At 37.2% G+C, this 19274-nt stretch overlaps 1 protein-coding gene across 3 annotated transcripts in view; it reads right to left on the bottom strand.

Moving 5' to 3' along the window:
* FOCAD (focadhesin) overlaps nucleotides 1-19274 on the bottom strand; it is a 134954-nt gene that overhangs the window by 66818 nt on the left and 48862 nt on the right. For all 3 annotated transcript variants that reach the window (XM_069777479.1, XM_069777476.1, XM_069777480.1), the window contains exons 14-17: nucleotides 15290-15394; nucleotides 14780-14881; nucleotides 14116-14246; nucleotides 12372-12498 (exon numbers count right to left, since the gene is read on the bottom strand). In XM_069777479.1, coding sequence (XP_069633580.1) covers nucleotides 12372-12498; nucleotides 14116-14246; nucleotides 14780-14881; nucleotides 15290-15394 — 465 coding nt within the window. The remainder of the gene's footprint in view (nucleotides 1-12371; nucleotides 12499-14115; nucleotides 14247-14779; nucleotides 14882-15289; nucleotides 15395-19274) is intronic.

Below are 19274 nucleotides of genomic sequence, written 5' to 3'. Positions count from 1 at the left end.
CAATCCTGCGTGTCCCCAGTGCTGCAATAAATGAAGTGCCTGCTTCTTAACTTCACATTGGTGTTAAGGAGTTTTATTCCGGATTTCGGTAACATCTGGACTGAAAAACCTCAGTAGGTGTGCTTGATTTGTGGAAATCTTCCACCTTGCACCCTGGGCTGAATAAAGCAATGCCTCCTCTCTAAACATACGTTGTATGTTTCAGGAGTTACATTCTGATCAGGTAACAAAACTATCCTTCATTCAAAGTCATGTCTCTCTGAAATTGTTAAGCAACTTGTCATCAAGGCACCTGAGATATTGAGCCTGGAAACTCAGTGCCACACATAATTAGTACTAAATTTTACAGTATATAGAGAAAAAAGTAATCTTTGGGGTCATATGAAAGGCTGAGGAAGCAGACGCTGAAGTTTTATTTTGTTGAAGCTTTGGAAAAAAATGAAGGCTTTGATTTCTCCTAGCTGAAAAAAGGAACACTCACAGGAGAGTTGTACAGATTAATTGTTACAAGAGCATTCTGATTTCTTCAGACAGATGGTCCTCCTGAAGTAAAGGTATTACTGCTGTGCAGCAGTACCAGAGCTGAAACATAAGCTTTTATTTTTCTCTTTTTCCTAGTGTTGGAAGTCAGCACAGCACAGCATGAATATAAGTAGGAATGTTTCTAAGGGTTAGAAATTATTCTGCTGCCGTCAGTGACGTCTTCTGCATTCATCCTACCTTCTATAAAGCTGAAAGACTACTAGGCTGTAACTGTTATCTAGCTATACACCACAACTTGATCAACTTTGTACACATTTACACTATTACTCTAACTACAGCACAGCAGTGAGATGTAATTGGTCCTACTTAGCCCTTCCTGGATAAAAATAAGCCTCACCTGGCTTACTGTCACCTTTAAAGGTCTGTATGACAGCTCAATGAGCAGTCAGTACAACATGTTGTATTGCTAGGCACTGAAAGATATCTGTAAGATACTCAGCCAGTGGTACAGTCCTAGCTGAAGAATTATACAAAAGTCACAAAAAGAAATAGTCGAGTTCCACAGGAAGCTTGACTAGACAGTATTACTGGTACTAAAACTTTCTCATTGTCCCTTGTGAGATTTTTCCAGTTGCCCATGCTCTCTCTCTCTAAGCAGCCATGTGTTCTAGTGAAAACTTAAGTAATTTCCCTGCAGCATTTGGTCAAACCTCACATTGCTCCCTGTAGAGAATTCAACTTTTCAGATTTTGCCACCAAACCTAAAATAATTTTGTCTGGAATTTATCTATTGCTACCGTTTGTCTTTCAGATTTCAGGCTCCACTGCAAAAAAAAACATGCAAAAGAGAAAGAGCCACAAAGAAAAAAAAAAAAACCCCAACAAAAAAACACCCAACACAAAACCAAACAAAAACCAACCCAACAAACAAACAACAACTCTCTCCCCTCCCCAAGCCCACAACAACAAAACAAAGACAAATACCAAACCCCTAACAATGCAGGCTTAGAATCAAAGTCTAGATGAAAAAGAAAAAATAGCTATGGCAGAGTAAGGTATGAGTATACAGACTCAGCTTTTTAAAGAGGGAAACATACCAGAACTGGAAATTAAAACCCTTCCTTAAACAATCTGAGCAAATGCCACAAAAATTTCTTCCAGGTTTATGAAATTAAAGCAAAGCAACAGAAGACTCAGTCAAAGAGAAATACAAATCCATCTATGTAATGAAATCAAATGAAGGGATGCTTATAAACATATTCCACAATGGCATTAAGAAAGATAGTTTCAGTGTTACTCTGCACTGAAAAAACCCAGCATGTTTGGTATCACTGAACTCAGGAAACTGCTGAATTAATCAGTCACTTCAAGTGAATGCAAAACACATTTTAGAGTGCAGTTTAAAAAAAATGAAGATGCCTTCTGAGTTGAATCCATTTCAGGAATAGCAAACCCACAAGTATGTTTCTATGGTAATGACCACTGATGGCTACACACACCTAATCTGGTATCATTCCAAGTGAAAATGATACCTCTCTTTCCCATCTTTTAAAATACTGTTTGCAAGAATAAGAAAATATCTCTTCCAGTATTTAGAAAGACAGAGATATCTATTAGCATTTAAAGTTCTTAATAAACTAAACTATCTAGAAATTTTAACTTTGTAATGAGCTAGTTGTCTGGAAACAGAAAATAGACCTTGTATCAATATGCAGAAAAATAAAGTTGTGTATTCATGGGATCTCATTTGATATTGTCAGTTAGGAAGACTACAAAATGATTAGCTAGCAAAGAATGTTTCATTTCATTCTTTCCTATAGTATCACAGACATTCTCCAATTTCAGTTAACAGGTGAAAAAAAGGCCATTAAAAATAGGCAGCAACCTAACAGAAGTTTCAGATTTAGCAGATATTCATACTGTGCCTACCCAATGGCAAATTGCACTCTGTGATAATTGTTTGGAACAACTCGATGTACTAGCATTTTCAGTGTTAAACCCCACGACAGATGGAGCTAAGTGAAATCAGCAAGAACATATATCAAATGTCTTTTATCAGCTACACTGAAACAACATATTAGTTTTAGACCACATATATTTGGTATGCCAAAAACACTGGCCCTCCATTAAGCCATACATAAAACGACAATAGTATTACAACAATCATATGGCATCTTATACAGTATTGCACTGAGGATTGTTTTCCACACATATTCATGTACGTGTAATCATCACATGCACTAAGTGCAGTATTACTGCAATACAGGATCTAGTACTTAGCAGACTACTGAAAAAATAGTATTTCAGTAGCTTTGTCAACACCAAAATATTTTCACTATAAAATAAATTTTAACATTTATTTCCTTTCACAAACAGAAAGGATTTATTTTCTTTACTGTATGTATAAAGCATTCATACTAACTGCAGAAATTATATTAACCTACCACTGATTTGAAATCTATTGAAATATGTTTATCTTGAGAAGCAGAAGGCCAGCAGAAGTTCAATTCTTCTACTGGCTGAAAGAAACAGCCTGTGTCTCTAAATGAGTTTCCAAATGCTAAACATTTTATTGAAGAGTACAGGCATCCTTTACTTGCAGAAAGATGCATTCTTCAGTACAGCAACACACATATGCCAGCATATGCAACTTTTGGCCATTCTGTTTTTGTAATCAATGACTTGCCATTCTCTACCATGCTCAAAATGCAATGTAATATTAGTCTTACTAATATTACAATATTATCAACTGCCAACATGCTGTCTGGGTAAGGATGACAGCATACCAAACAAAACACACAGTCCCCAAATACACCAAGTCCAACAAGTTGTATTACTTGAGAGATTATCTCTTTAGGAAAAAGAATCTTGACAAAAAAAGTTAAGATTACATTCACACTTCTATTGTGGGTCTTTTCAGCCATTCACAATCAAATGCTTCCATTTCCTCACTCACCACTGTTCTTGTATTGTTCTGGAGGGCAAAAGGTAAAGAACACCATTTTACTTTGTTGTTTTTAAATAAAAGGGTATTCAAACAAAAGAAAGTGCTTCAGTCATCCAAAAATTTTGCCAGAGAAGTTTCAGACTTAACCCTTCACCATAACAGAGCCACTACATGAAGCCCTAAAGGGCTGAAGGAAAAAAAAATTAAAAAGAATCTTCAATTTGGATGAGGTCTTGAGGTACGGGCCAGGCACTGAGACAAAATCCCCGATGCATGACATCAGTTAGTTGTCCAAAGTCCAAAGGTGTGCAGCTCCAGTCTTACATAGATTATAAACTCAAAGAATTGAAGGCTCAAGTCCTGCAGAACATTGAGATGCTGGCAGGATTGAGCAGCATGAAGGGTCTTAACTGTGAGACAGAACAAGGATGCTCTTGTCTAAGGCATTCTCTCTTAGTATGTGGCACTCTGGAACTCTACCCAACACAGATCACCTTCAGCACAGTTCCATTAAACATGCACGAAGCTAAACAACAGTTAAGAATCAGTGGTATTCTCCAAAGCCAGTGTTTTCTCAGATTAGAAAGGGAGATACTATTCTGGCAGCTAGTTAAAAAGCTCTGTATTGAGGAACTGCTCACATTTCAAGGATCTGTGACCACACTGGGAACACAGTGTTCTGAATTCAAACCCCACTTCACATTCACTTCTACACAGTGACAAAAATAAGCATCAGCCTATTTCAAACTCCTTATTCAATGAAACCACAAAACCACAAAGACATTATCATAGTTTGAGTAATAATATTTTCAGTTCAGCGGTGTTCAATTAGATAATCACAATTCAAAGCCACTGAGTAAGGTTCTTTTGGCATCTCTGACCAAAAATTAAAACTCTCCTAATGTATGATGGTTCTGATCTTTTAAGAGCACCTTTAATTTGATGGAAATCAGAAGCTTATCAACAACTCCCAGAATGCTTCTGCTTTTGCAAAGAACACTTGCAACAGAGTTCCCAGTCTAAAGCAGATGGTCCTGTAAGATGCCACTCTGATAGCTGCCAGCTCAAAGGTGAAAACTTAATGCAATAATCCAACATCTAAGTGTCTGATCTACGAAGTCACAACCAAATTTTGGTTCTTTGCAGTTAAGGTGGGAATGTTTGAAAAATTGCATTGCTGCATCGAGAAATCATAAAACACCAGCATTTTGGAAACTGCAGCTCTTTAAGATGCAAAAGGGAAAGTTTTCTAAATATAAAAAAATAATTCTAAAATAGTGCCAGTGTATGTTTGTTTCGTTTCTCACTTGATGCCTTTCAAACAAACATTTGACCTTCAAATGATTACATTCTCTTCTCCCACAATATAAGGTATGTTTACTTTGCATGCTTCCCAACCAAAAATAACACATTGCCCTTGCATACTCAGTTAATTGCATAGGAGCTTGCAGGAATTAACTTTTTCCTCATTTTAAACACTGCTGGTATTAGGAGAGAGATAATTTTTTTTTTTTTTGTTACAAAAGGACAACAGAACCAATAGAGGTTCATTCAGGTTGTTAAAGTCTACTTCAATTTTTAAATTAGGACAGAAAGAAATTTATTAAAAGGAGCCAAGGACAGGTTTGGAAGGAGGAATTTGTTAAGAAGGGCACATGTGTGTTTTTCGTCTTAGCTAAAGTAGTGCAGCTTAGAATATACAACTTAAAAACTTCTCCTGCATTCTGAGAAAAAGTAGAATTTGCAGTATGTCTTACCTGTCCAAAAACTCCTGACAACTAAGTACTTGTTTCTGAAAGGATCTGATACAACTTCAGACTGGGTAATAACCCAAAGAAACTTAGTGAATTGATCTGAAGGAATATAATTTAACCTGGCTAAATGTCACCTGGTACACAATAAATACAGAAGCTAGAGGATATTAAAACCATCACTGAGCATAGCTCTGCATTCTGGCCTGTCATTAATGGACTTCATCCTCAGTTCCTGCAACACTAAATCTCCTTTAAAAGTATTTTTTAACTCATACAAGATCAAAACTGCAGAACTTTTTTGGCTCCTTTCAGAAGGAATTTTCTATACTCATAATGGTAGTCATAGAGAAACCTCCTACCGAATGAAGTATTGTGAACCAATGGAGCAGGAGGACGGGAACAGCGGGGAAGACAGGAGAGCAGTATTTTACACACAGATTTTTAAAAAGTAAATAAACAAAAAGGTTATAAAAGCAGTAATAACCTTAACATGAAGTCTTTCTGGAAGAATAGGTGATTGTGATAAACATCTTGTGATGAACTTTCTCTGCTAGCCATGAATCCCCAAAGAAAAGCCTTATGATACCAGAGTCACTGTTCAGCTGGACAAAGCTGTCCTGAAAATACAATACACCTGAGGAAACTAGCAAGATAAGAGAACTTTACTTTATGACACTGATACACCAATTACTATCTGCAGAAAAAGAATCAGGGCTAATCAGAAAATGTATGTTCACAGATCTAAACACACTAGTGTCATACTTTGGTAAAAGTTCTTAAGTTTGTTTTCATCTTTATAGTTTGTTGGTTTTTTTTTTCATACTGGGTTTGTTCAAATTGACGTATCATTGTCATCTTGAGATATCAACAACCATATAACTTATAAGCTCTCAGTGCTTCTGGTACGGTACATTTTGTTTTACATTTGTGTTTTCTTGTTATTTTTTAAATTTCTTTTAAAACAGCAAGCTTACTGCTGGACAAAGCACTGACTAGAAACATATTTGCTAGAGGGGAAAAACTAAAAGGTAAGTTTTACTGATGTAAAGGAGAAGAAAAGCACTCTTGCTTCAGGTGACCTACTGCCTTGGAGGGTGGGAAATCATGGGGAAAAATAGGAAACAACAACATTTAAATCAAATTTCATTTCTGATCTGGGGGTGAGCAAGTCAGAAAAGCACATTATTTTAAGCAATATTTCCTCTGAGACAAATATCCACTCATACCAAACCTCAGCAAGATTCATGCACCAAGTCTATCGCAGAATCCTTGATTCAGAGAATAACTTAGGTTAGAAGGGAGCTCTGGAGGTCACCTAGCCCAACCTAGCCCACAAAGGAGGGCCAACTGGATTAGGCTACACAGGGATTATTTCACTTGCTTTGTAAGGAGAAATGGTGGCTTTAACAGTTGTAAAATAATAGGTGCAAAAATTGCTTGTAACATTTCTTAGCTCTTTATGGTTGTTTGGGTTCACCCTTCGATATCTGCAGGTATCAACCTCTTCCAATGAAAGCACGTTACAAGATCTCTCTCCTTTTGAGTGGATCATGGACCACAACGCTTGCATCACAACATCTCTCAAGCTTTTTGGCTGTGGTTGGCATAACTGATTGTTCCCTGTGATCACAATGCTGCAGCCATCATCTTACAGCCTATGTGTTTTCTATCCTAGAACAATGCATCAAATGAGAAAAGGCTTTTTCTTCTTGATTGTTTGAAGTCAAGACATATTTATACTGCTTAAAACTTCTGGCACTCTGAAAAAATGACTTAAGCAGAACTGGGGTCTTCAAATAACTTGGAAAACACAGCTGGGAATGGGTCTTATTTAACAGCTTTCTAAACTCCTCTATCACCTCTTAGCAACCTTAACATCTCTTCCTAGAGTATGGACAACATTAAAAAGGGATATCCCAGTACAATTGCGATTCTTATTAAAACAATCCAGTAGGTTCAGCAGAAATAAAAAACAGACTCCTCAGTCTGTCAGTGTCCCCAAATGATCCTCAGGTAGCTACTCTTCAATTATTTGTCTTCCTTTCTAGCTTTCTGGCAAAATCTTAACTGAATCAGTATATCCAGACAGTAAACATGTCAGTAAACAAGTCAACATATGGTATTCATCACTTATTGCAGAGCAGCTCCACATCTTTCATGATGATTGTCTGAAATTCAGCATCTCTAAACTACAATTAGGATAAAACCTATCAGAGTCTTTCCAGAACAAGTAATTGCAGCAAAACCCACCAGACACATCCTCTAGTGCAATGTAGTACACTTAACAGCCAGCTACAGAAATACCTGCAACTGAACTAAACAGCATACCATTGCTTTGTGTAAGTGCTACACACTGTGACTGATCAATAAACCCCTACAATGGAAGAAGGCTCAAATGGACCAAAGGTGATGTGCCCATGAAGCTCAGAGAATAATGCAGGGTGGGACTGACCACATCTGTTGCAAAGAAACTGACTCAACACAAAAAGGACTTTTGTTTTAGATATACAGCTATAAACAGTTCAGTGGATCAACTGATGGATGGTGTAAATGTTTCTCCCCAGTTCATTAAAAGAGTGTGAATATGTCCCCAGAGTCAGTCAGATCAGCATATGAGGGAGTGAATACGTGGCTCAGCCCAACATAAAGCATAAAAACTGCACAGTCAACACAGGAATTTCGAAGACAGCAACGGGCTTGAGCTGGATTCAACCCACACATTCCTTCCAGCTGGGGATGCTCAGCATTGTGACAGTGAGCATATTACAGAGACCGGTAATAGGAATCACACTGGTATTGTGATTGAACTGTATATTGTAATTGCTATATTTTGCTAAGTGCAACTTACATTTGTATTGTGATTTTGGTATAATTTGTATCACTCTGCTGAAGCAGAAATCCTGTGTAACAACTATCTTCAAATAAGTAAATTTGATATTACACATTACATCCTCCACGCACAGAATATCTAAAATAACCTGGTCACAGAATATTGGACTCTGACACACATTGTGATAACAGAAAATGACCCTGGCTTCCCTGTGACATTTGTGGACAAATATGATCTAGGAATAAATTAGAGTAAATAAAACCATCTTTTCATAACATGTTTTGCCCAATACCCCAAAACCAGCTGACTTGACAACATGATGGTGCCGCAGAGGCAGAATCTCTACTATTAATCCTGAGGATTAACAGCCAAATTACTCAAAGCCATTTCCACAGTAAAAAGTTTGGCCATGGTCTACAGAGTATACCCACATTCAAATGCAAAACGCTTATAATGAAATTTCAGCGACAAAAGGGGAATTCTTTTTCTGGACTACACAAGTAGTTTTCCAGTTTCTGCTAACAGATTATATGCACTTGGAGTGGAAGTTTCCTTAATTTATTTTGTGTCTGCAATAAATCCAACACAAAGTTGAAGACCAAACAGGAGAAGCAACATGCAATTTAAAAGCCACTGTTAGTGTTTTAAATTACAAAGTTTAAGACAACATTTATAAAAATTATAAGTCATATTGTGTGCTCTGAAGAAAATAAAATTTTTCTAAGCTTAGAAAAAGTAGTAACTTCACCTAAAATACAGATGAATCTAGTCTTTCTGAAGCTACTCAGTGTCCCTCAAGCTATCTCTATATACCATTTCTTACAAAAAGCGCAAGAGTACTAGCTGTCTTACTAGCAAAACCAGAAAACAAGGTTAGAATTCTGTTCCAGCCTTGAGAAAAAAAGCAAATGAAGAGTCAGAATACATAAAATAGCAAAGCTTGGGAAAGCAAAAATAGGGAGAGGAAGAGAAGAAAACAACATTGTAACACCAGCTAGACTACACTAGTATGCCACACATCCTACTCAAGCAACAGAAAATGGAAGTTGCCACTGTAGTGAATGTTTCCAAGATGAAAAGAAGTTGGGTGCAGAGGCAGCTGCAGAAGGAGGACCTGTTTGTGACTAGATGACCTTTAAAGGTCCCTTCCAACCCAAGCTATTCTATGATTCTATGATATAACATAATGAATTCATAAAAGGAAAAACTACGTTTACATTGCCACAGTATCTTTGACATTTCTAGCTTTCAAAACCGAGAAATCACACCAGTGATGAAGATGCACTGAAATGGATTTTGGTAGCTGACTTGAAAGTGAAGCCTGTAACACGATTTTCATTCAGTGAGGGCATAAATCACACAGTTTAGTTGGGAAAAAACAGAAGCAGCAGCACTTCTAGGAGCAGCAGAAGGTAATCAGCAAATGGCAATTACTCTGATGGTGGGTGTTCACCAGACCAGTCAGACTGAATGCAGGCCAATAAGGTTCCTTATCAACTTATTTTACTCACTCATTCAGCATGTGGAAAAGCCTTACCTATACAGAGTTCATCCTGGGACCCTGGCAGCAACCTTCAACAGCAGATCTGCACAGGTAAGGAATTCCACCTACACTATTGGCTGAAGAGTTCAAATGGAAATTGTGATGTTAACTATGTACAAGGCCAAGGATATTAAAGTAAGGCAAAAAGAGAATGAGGAGTAAACCAGACCTGAGAAAGTGAAACTGGCAGAAACTTAAGCCCAAGAAGAAGGTAATGATCCTCTGATAACATCTCAACACAAACCCATGATTTTAAGACTACAGTTTTTAAGTGTACACTGTTTAAACAACATCCAGCTCTGTAATTCCTACTAAATGTTACACTTAGTTAACATAATTTGATCTCACAGAACTTTTCAGTTCACTGTATTACTCTGCCATGCTGGTTTCTTTACCAATAAAAGAAAGAAATGTGGTCTGAGGAAATAAACAGCAAGAAACCACTTCCACAAAAATCTTAGAAAGGGGTTTTAAATACTATGCTTCGCATTTTCATTCTTGAATGTTTCTTGGCTTGTGTACAGTACTTGATACACGAAATCAATCAGATGCCAGGATAGGTGGCCTCATAGGAGGTACATTGGCTTCTGTTGAAATCACTGGAAAAAATCCAAAACATTTGCCCAGAAACAGGAAATGTGGCTGGGCAAGAACTGTGTGTATTTTACATTTTTGACATGCAGGTCACTGTGCACTATTCATTAAGGGCCTTTTGTTATACCTACCAAGAAAAAAAAAAGGGGGGGGGGGGGGAGAGGGGCAGGGGCTAGCCCTGCTTCTAAGTCACAAAAGCTAAGCTAATACTCTTAACGTTATTCATGTAGTACATACTTTGGGTAAAGCCATTACCTTTACACAAAACAATTACTGCAGTCAACAAAATGGAAAACTATTCTTCCACTACATTTGACAAAAAATATCAACATTACACATTTTATTCTATCATTACTTTTGCAAAGGAGCCTTTTTGAAACTCTCAGAACTCAGCTTTGACAAAGCCACATGGTGTATAAGGTTACATCACCAACTGTGTCAACACTATACATATGAAAACATAATCTGTTATACTGAAGTTAACAGAAACAGTTAATAGAAAATTAGGTGCTCACTAAAACCCTGCACATGGAACAGGTCAAAGAGATTACAACCCTTTCCCATTGTTATCTATTGAGACAGCAACAAGAGAGATAAAGCACCAAAACAAAACCCTCTGACCAACCGCTGTGAATATGCCCTTTAAGGTCTCTGCACTCCAAGCTGGCATCTAAATACTAAATAAGGGACAGACTGCATTACTTAATCCAAATGGTTACCCAGTTCACCAAACCACAAGAGAATTCTTTATTAAAGTTTCAGTATACCTGCGTGACAGATCTGGTCTCCCGGAAGATTACACTGGTATGAAACTGGGGAAACAAAGCAAGCTGAGGAGGGCCTGTAAGAATTAGGACAGATAAAATCAATACCTGTCCATAAAGTGATTCTTTCCTTCCTTCCTTCCTTCCATCCTGAGTACCTGGAGTTGTCTCAGCCTTCTACTTCTCAACAGTAGTACAGTACGTCTATTCTCAAATGAGGTTTTTATAGTACGAAGTGACATTTGTCACAGACCCAGCTCCTGCTTCTTTGCAGGAAACAAAGTCTAAATATAATCCAGCCTGGGAAAACACTGCTTAAATACTGAGGCCAGCATTCAAAGAATCTATATGACCTGAAGAAGAGCCAAACTCCGTACCAAAAGCAAACACAGTAATTACCCTGAATAACTTGGTTCTTAACAGCCATCCTCTGAAGCTTTTTAACTATATTGATTACTAATGTGTATGGACTGCTAACCATTTCCTATATTGTTCTTGAACTGCTGACATGACTGCAAACATATCATGTGGCAATGCCTTGATTTTGTTGGATTGGCCTCATTGCAGTAAACACTGCACTAAAAACAAAGAAGGAGATAAACTTAAAATTGATGTTTGGCAGAGAATGGGTAATCCAATATTCATGCAGGCTATCATTAGTCCACAAACTCAGATGGCCTGCATAGTCCACAGTTTGACTATAGTGTGATTCACAGCATGTCTGTGCTTGCATCACCATGTCTGGGATGTCACTGTGGAAACAAAGAGCCTTTGCTCCTAACTCAGGGATATCATAGGATCACAGGACAATTTGGGTTGGAAGGGATCTCAGGATAATTCTAGTCCAACCTCCTGCTAAAAGCGGGGTCACTATGAGATCAGACCAAGTTGCTCAGGGTTGTATCCAAAAGGAACATGAAACTTCCAAGGATGGAGACAGCACAACCTCTCTGGGCAGCATGTTCCAATGCTTACTTGTCCTATTCATCAGTAAGTAATCAATGCATTAGAGTGAAACAGAAGGCTTCCCATTACAAGTGATTTCACTCCCTATTGGGTTCACTATGTGAATGAGACCCAGCAGGGCAGGCCAGTAAGTAGGTATCAAAAAAGAGATTATTCACCTACTTTTCAGCCAATCAGAATTATGTGCCAAACAGCTGTTCTTTCCAAATCTCAAGGAAAAATCCACGAAAAGATGTCTTTGAAACAAACTGTAAAGCTGACCTAAAATTCCAATCCATGCACTGAAGGGCTGACCTGCTGTAGTAGAATTTCACAGTACAATTTCCCAGGAACAATTCTTGGAAGAGAGGCATTAAACTTGTCAGGAAAAAAAATAATGCTGCAACAATCCAACGTACTCTTAAAAAAAAACCCCAACTAGGAAAAAAGTCCACGATCCACAAGCAAAACGCAAAACGCAAAACACAAGGACAAGCCAGTTTAATCTTACCTCAGCCTCACAAAGTGCGTGAAGACCCTGTAACACTATGGCAGCCGGTGAAGCTTGATCAGGTTTTGTGCATTCATTTAATACCTGGCAAATTGCAGCCAACATGTCTGCTCCGTGCTGATATGGCCTAACGGAAAAAAACATGAAGATACAAGGCAATATTCATGCACACATACAAGTTCTATTCTATATACAAAAATTCATTAAGTATTGGTCTTGTTTAAGTGACAACTAAAACAGACTAAAACTGGGAGGAAAAAAAATATACAAGGGAAGATATGATAGAGAGCTCTAAAGGCTGAGTAACATGGAGAATTAAATTAGCAGGCACCAAGTTCCAAATAAAAGATCACTACGTGGTTAAGCTATGGAAGTTTTTGTCCAAGCACATTGTGTATGCTAAAAGACTACATCTTTCCAGAAGTGACTGAGAAGGAAAATCCAGGTGTGCTACTAAAGACACTATTCTTTGCTTCCTCGTTGCAGTCTTCTATAAGTACTCGCTACTGTGTATTGGTGGAGATGCCAGCAGCAAGACTTCTGCCCTGCTTACATCAGGTAAGAACATTTTTCCAAATTTTTTGCTGCTGCAGTGTCATTTGTCTCTCCTTCAACGACTGCATGGACTGCTTGTTTGCTTTCCAGACTTTTAGTATCCATTCAGTTTTATTGGGCGGTGGTGGCGGAGGTGTCAACTGCTGATTCAGCAGTTCCTCACACTGTAAGAACTTGGGGTAAATAGCATCTGGCTAGCCAATCCATATGCATGGAACATTCAGGCTTCCTCTATCTGCTCTCACTTTCTTCCAATAATTTCTAAGTGCACTAAGAACGTGCATACACCTGAACTCTAACTATACCACTTACCTGGCAAAAAGAGTATTAACGGCTGCATTGAGATTTATCTCTCGCTTTTCACCTTTTTTTTCTTTATTTTTGATTTCTTGAAAAATGCTGTTTGTCAAAATTAAAGAAGGTTGAAGAGATAAAGGAAAGGGTATTTTCTTTAAGAATTTTTTTTTTTAGCTGATGATTGAAAGATACATGAATCTTCCCAGCTGTTAGTAACTGACCTTCAAGAAGAAAAGTGAAAAGTGGAATGCAAAAGATAGGTGACAGAGAAAAGATGGTTTTATGCACATAAAACCAGGAAGTAATTGATAATGTGTTTAAAAATAATCTTTTCAGGAGCTGTAAATTATTATCAGGTACAGATGTTCATGGCATGTTAGAGCTGGAAACAATCAATGTATCATCCAGTTAGACTTGTAAAACTGTGTTCTGTGGTCAGTACCGTATCTGAATAAAGATCAGTAATTTGCATGTGAAAAAATATAGTTTTCAGAAAAGCACCCAATCTTTCTTTGAATAGATCAAAAGATAGACAGATCATTAGGTGTTTGTTCTTATGTTTCATCACTCTCTTTTTATAATTTGGAAGTAGTATGCTTTAAGCTTCTACTCTGGATCAGTATAGGATGCATGTTTTATTTCAGGATAAAGACATTTTAATTTTAACTTTATTTATATGTACTTTCTATTAGCTATGGTATAAACCCCAAAACTTACTAGCTACTGAGATTAGCAATGCCTGAGTCAGTATCTCATACAACTAGAAAAATATTACCCACAATTAATATAACAGAGTAGGTAAAAATAATCATGCAGCTTTTCTGGAAAAAAAAAAAAAAAAAAAAATTGCTTTCTCTTACAAATACATAAGATGGATAACACTTGCGCTTACCTCTGCCTACATATATCTCTTATACAAGCAGCTTTAGCAATAATTTTTTCCCATTGAGTATCTTTGTCAACAGACAAAGAGGGCATATCAGACATTGCCAAGAACTTCTGCAATTCTGGGTAAATTCGATCCTAGAAAAGATTTAATTTAAAAATTATCATCATACCTTCAAAAGTTAGTGACAGGATTTTCAATTGCTAGCACTTCTACATGACTTCTAAATACCACTTTTATTGCATACCGTATTTCGCTTTTCTTCATTATTGGAATCTAATGCTGCATCGAGATCTAACTGGCTTTTGCATACCAGATCTCTGTTGCTACTTCATAAACAGGGAAGTGAATTATTGCCATATAATCGAGGTCTTGTTCTTACTGCACATTATGAAAAGTAGAAAGCTATCCTTCAAACAATTTTTTTTTTCCTAATTCCAGTCTGAGACCTGATGAAATGAAAAGCAGGTTTCATGAAAGACATACTATTGAAATTTTTCACTAAAACAGAATCAATATAGCCACCACTTCCACCATTTACTTTTTACTGCTGCTAATGAGACACTATAAGCATATAAGCAATGTTCCAAAATTAATTTCCTTCCTTGGTTAGATTTAACGAAGTTTTTCAACTACACTTATCTTAGTGACACTACCAGAATTTTCTAACCTGTCTTTCCCATAAGGATGTCATCAGCCGCAAAGTGACTGCTCTAAGCTTTGGCGTGCTCCCCAGTATGTGTATGGCACGTAGAATCTGAGCTACACAAACCTGAAAGAAATTTTTTAATCAAATGTCACTGTTACTTTTTATGTCCAAGAACAAAGACTAACGTACAAATCATTATTTTACAAGCAAGGATGAGGAGATAACTATCCAACTGCAATGTCAGAAAGAAACTGGAAGTCATTTTCTGAAAAACTTTAGTGCATAACAAGTCCAAGAGCAGCATCTTATGATACATACATAATGATGATACGGTGCAGACAATAAAGCATAATGTACGTTTCACTCTTCAAAACAAATGTCATATCCCATCCAAAATATTAGAAAGTTATGCTGAAGCTTACAAATCAGTTAAGCAAGCTACGCATTTCTTAGTCCAAATATTTTTTTTAGAAATAAATGACCTCTTATTGATATAGTTTTTTTGCTTTACTAATAATTTTTCATTCTCACCTTGTGTACACCCAATGTAGGCAACGTATACAATATATCCCTGTAAAGTGCAGGCTCCAAAGGTCTTCCCAATTTAAATATCAGAACTGGGATCAGATTTGGGACCTAAAATAAAACAAAAACAGGAAATAAACTTGGAACTAGGTTGCAAACACAGTATATTACAGAAGACAGTGAACTTGTCAGAACATATTAGAAACTCCTACCTTTTTGCATTATTTTTTCTGCTAACAGTAAAGAGAAAGGAAAATTCTAAAGTCTGTAATTTCATAGGACTTAGAATTTATTTCTTTTTGAGTTACCATCTAAAAAGCACCTTGTTATGCATGTTCAGTAGTAACCAATAAATTTATTTTTACCTGAAATTCCACTACAGGAACACTGAAGGAAACACGTAATAGAAAATGGTATTGGAAACACGTATCAAATCAATGAAGAAACTGTTCCAATTCAGTTCTGCCATTACAGAGGAATTCTGATGATGCTACTATCACATCCCACAAACTTGTCATATAATACAATATAATTTACTGCATTCTTTAATATATGGTTCAAAACTTCCAGAAAGCTGCCCCTGAAGTGACAATGAAGGAAAGCAGACTTATTTACCTCCATTCCCCTTTTATTTAGATCAGATTTTCAGTATTTTCATTCCTGCAGGTTCTTCAGTTTTTTTCTGGTGCACATTCATATCACTATGTTGTTAAATTAAATCTAGTCATGATGGCCTTGCTTTTTTTCCCACCTGATTTTATGGATAGTTAAAAGTAATTACACAGCATTGGTTTACATTCTGCCTTTATACAGTAGTAATGATTTTCACTTAGCCACATGGGTTAGTCCTCCATAGATAAAACTTGTGTTAAAAGATAATGTCATTCCCAAGAACAGAAAAGCTAATTAGGAAATTTTATATTTAGCAGTAGCAAGTGGACACAATTATTTTTGAGTCTTCGGGCTTTCAGAAAATTATTTTCCTTACACAGTAAACAGGGTATAGAGTTCTCCATTTCACTTTTAGTGTTTACCTCTGGAGTGAGTCACCCTTGCAAGAGTTTTTTTCCTCTTTAACCTCAAATTACTGTAACTTTAGAAAACTCATTAAGTAAGTCTAATATTGGAGGCTTAATGCAGGAAACCAAATGTGTATTAAATCCCATACATGCTGGGCTGAGCTAAAAGACTGAGCTACTCTCAAACCCAATGTTTACAAGATTGGATCCAATCTTTAATCCAATCTATAATTCAGCAATCTTACAGCTCTAAAAATTTGTCCTGGTAAAGCTGAACCTTTATATATGTGGGTGGTTTATACATACAGTGGTTCAAAAAACAGTTAATGGGAAATTCTGCTACAACATTCTCTCAATATGCATTTTTACATGACCAGGTATCTTCAGATGATAAAATTTTTCACTGTACAAGGTCTGCCTCAGTTCACAGATACTAGAGAGCAAGAATAATGAATAAAAATCCAAGAGCTCTGGGATCTCACATACTTCCCTCCGTAATTACTGATTCCAAATTACAGACGAAAAAAAGAAAAAGAAAGTACTGTTTGTTCTACAAGGCATCACTATCTTTACAGTTGAGCAATCCAAATTCATGCTTCCACAAACCTAAAAACTTGTTCTGGAATCTATATTTAATACCTAAGGAATTAAGTATAATACATTGTTTTTTCTGGTTTTCCAAATACTATTTGACATTTTAAAATAGAATAAATCCCTTTATAAACCAAAATTTCCCCACATTTTTTACTAATTGACTAGTCTCCCTCCCTCTCTCTATTTTCCAAGGTTGTTGTCTACCATCTGTAGAGGCAGTCATCACCCCAGCACCTGCCTAGACAGAGGACTGGCTTTACTGTAAATCTTTCAAAGCAAAATCAACAAAAGTGGCTAAGAATTTAAGGTAGTATTCATTTGAGCAGACTTTCACACCCAGAAGCACTTTCAATACAAGTTTAACAGTGCCTTGCTTTCCCACCTCTTTATTCCAAAAACGAAAGCATCTTCTTAGCTAGCACTCTCCCTCCCTTTCTTTGGACTGAAGGTAAGTTCAGCAGTTTTCCAGCTTTTGCTGTGTACTCATTTTGGCTGGGTTAGAGTTAATTTTCTTCACAGTAGCCTGTATGGGGCTATGTTTTGGATCTGTGACCAAAAGAGTGTTGATAATACAGGTATGTTTTACCTATTGCTGAGCAGCATTCACACAGAGTCAAGGCCTTTTCTGCTTCTCACCCCACCCCACCAGCAAGGAGGCTGGGGGGGGCACAAGAGGCTGGGAGGGGACACAGCCGGGACAGCTGACCCCAACTGACCAGAGGGATATTCCAGACCATATGATGTCATGCTCAGCATATAAAGCTGGGGGAAGAAGGGAGGACATTCAGAGTTACAGCATCTGTCTTCCCAAGCAACCATTACATGTGATGGAGCCCTGCTTTCCTGAATAAGTGGCTGAACACCTGCCTGTCCATGGAATGTGGTGAATGAATCCGTTGTTTTGCTTTGCTTACACACACAGCTTTTGCTTTCCCTATTAAACTGCCTTTATCTCAGCCCATGAATTTTTTCACTTTTACCCTTCTGATTCTCTCCCCCATCTCACCAAAGAGGAGTGAGTGAGCAGCTGTGTGGGGCTCAGCTGCCCACTGGGGTTAAACCACAATATGTACAAATTAAAGTTTTTTAAATTATCTTTTACATAAAAACTTTATGGCAGATGAGCAAAATAGAAATAAGGTATCAGAGATACAGATGAGGCAGGATCCGTCAAGCTAAAGCTTCATATGAAGCACAAGTATTTCAAAGAGAACATTCAATCCTGCTATTATACACACATAATGACTAGTTTTGTAAATAAGAACTATAGGAGCAAGACTTCTTCCATTAGATGAAATAAGAATTTTTTATACACAGAAAATGTAAATTGCAAATGGGTTAATTAAACATCCTGCCTTACACATATCACAAGACTGTTAGATTTACGCAAATGGAAGACTAGAAATTTGTTTAGATGCTTTTATAGGAATCTAGGATGCAACTGCAGGTTTCAAAAGCCAATGTGTAATAAAATACATCAATCAATTTTCAGGATTTCAGGGATAATTAAGTAGAGGTTATTTATTTATTTAACTGTGCATATCTTATAGCACAGATCAGCATACAAGGTGGCAGTGAGAATAGCTCATTTGAATATGCAAACCTCTAAGTGACAAATTTAGCTTTTCATCTCAAGCATTCCTCTGGCTTTGTTTTTTTGCAGGGTTTTTTTGGTTTTGCTTCTTCATTCCCAAAAGCTGAATCTATAATAAACACTACTATTACCTTAAAGCTAAGGGCAAAACAGATAGACCACAAGAAAGAGTCACCCACCAAGGTCTGGTTTTATACTCCCCAGTGCCTTGCCTCAGTGTGAACATTCCCAACAAGCATTCTTAACCCACGCTCTCCCAGGCCAACCTAACAACCTTGTCTCAGCAGACCTAAGCAGCCCAGACAGCTGTAGCCAGAGATAATTTTAACATATTTCTAAATTACCATTAACTGTATAAAGTCACACCAACTTTGCAACAATTCAAGGTAGGTTATGAGATGGATACCACTCCTCCTGTTTAAGTGGCCATAAACCTGACTTTCATCAGAACAGTGGTGGTTCTTTGCAAGTTGCTCTGAAATTATCAATCTGCTTTTCTCTCAACAAAAATTTAACTCATCCAGAATAAACAGTCCTGTAGAAGGAAGACTGAAGTCTTCCTTCTAAAGAAGTAAGATACTTCTGAGAGTAACATACTCCTCGAGAAGCAATGTACCTCACCGTTCTTAGATTCTCTCAGATTTTCTCTGTATGACAAGTAAGAACCTTTTAAACCCCAAACTCCTTTTAAACCCCAAACTCCTTTCAGGACCCCCTATCACATGGGCCCACAACATGGAAGTCAAAGGAGTGAGTCCACATACAACCCACTTCACAGCATCAC

This window comes from Haliaeetus albicilla, chromosome Z (genome assembly GCF_947461875.1).
Source record: "Haliaeetus albicilla chromosome Z, bHalAlb1.1, whole genome shotgun sequence".
Classification (NCBI taxonomy): Eukaryota; Metazoa; Chordata; class Aves; order Accipitriformes; family Accipitridae; genus Haliaeetus; species Haliaeetus albicilla.
The sequence above is the reverse complement of the archived record's forward strand: the minus strand, read 5'-3'. Positions and strand labels throughout refer to the sequence as shown.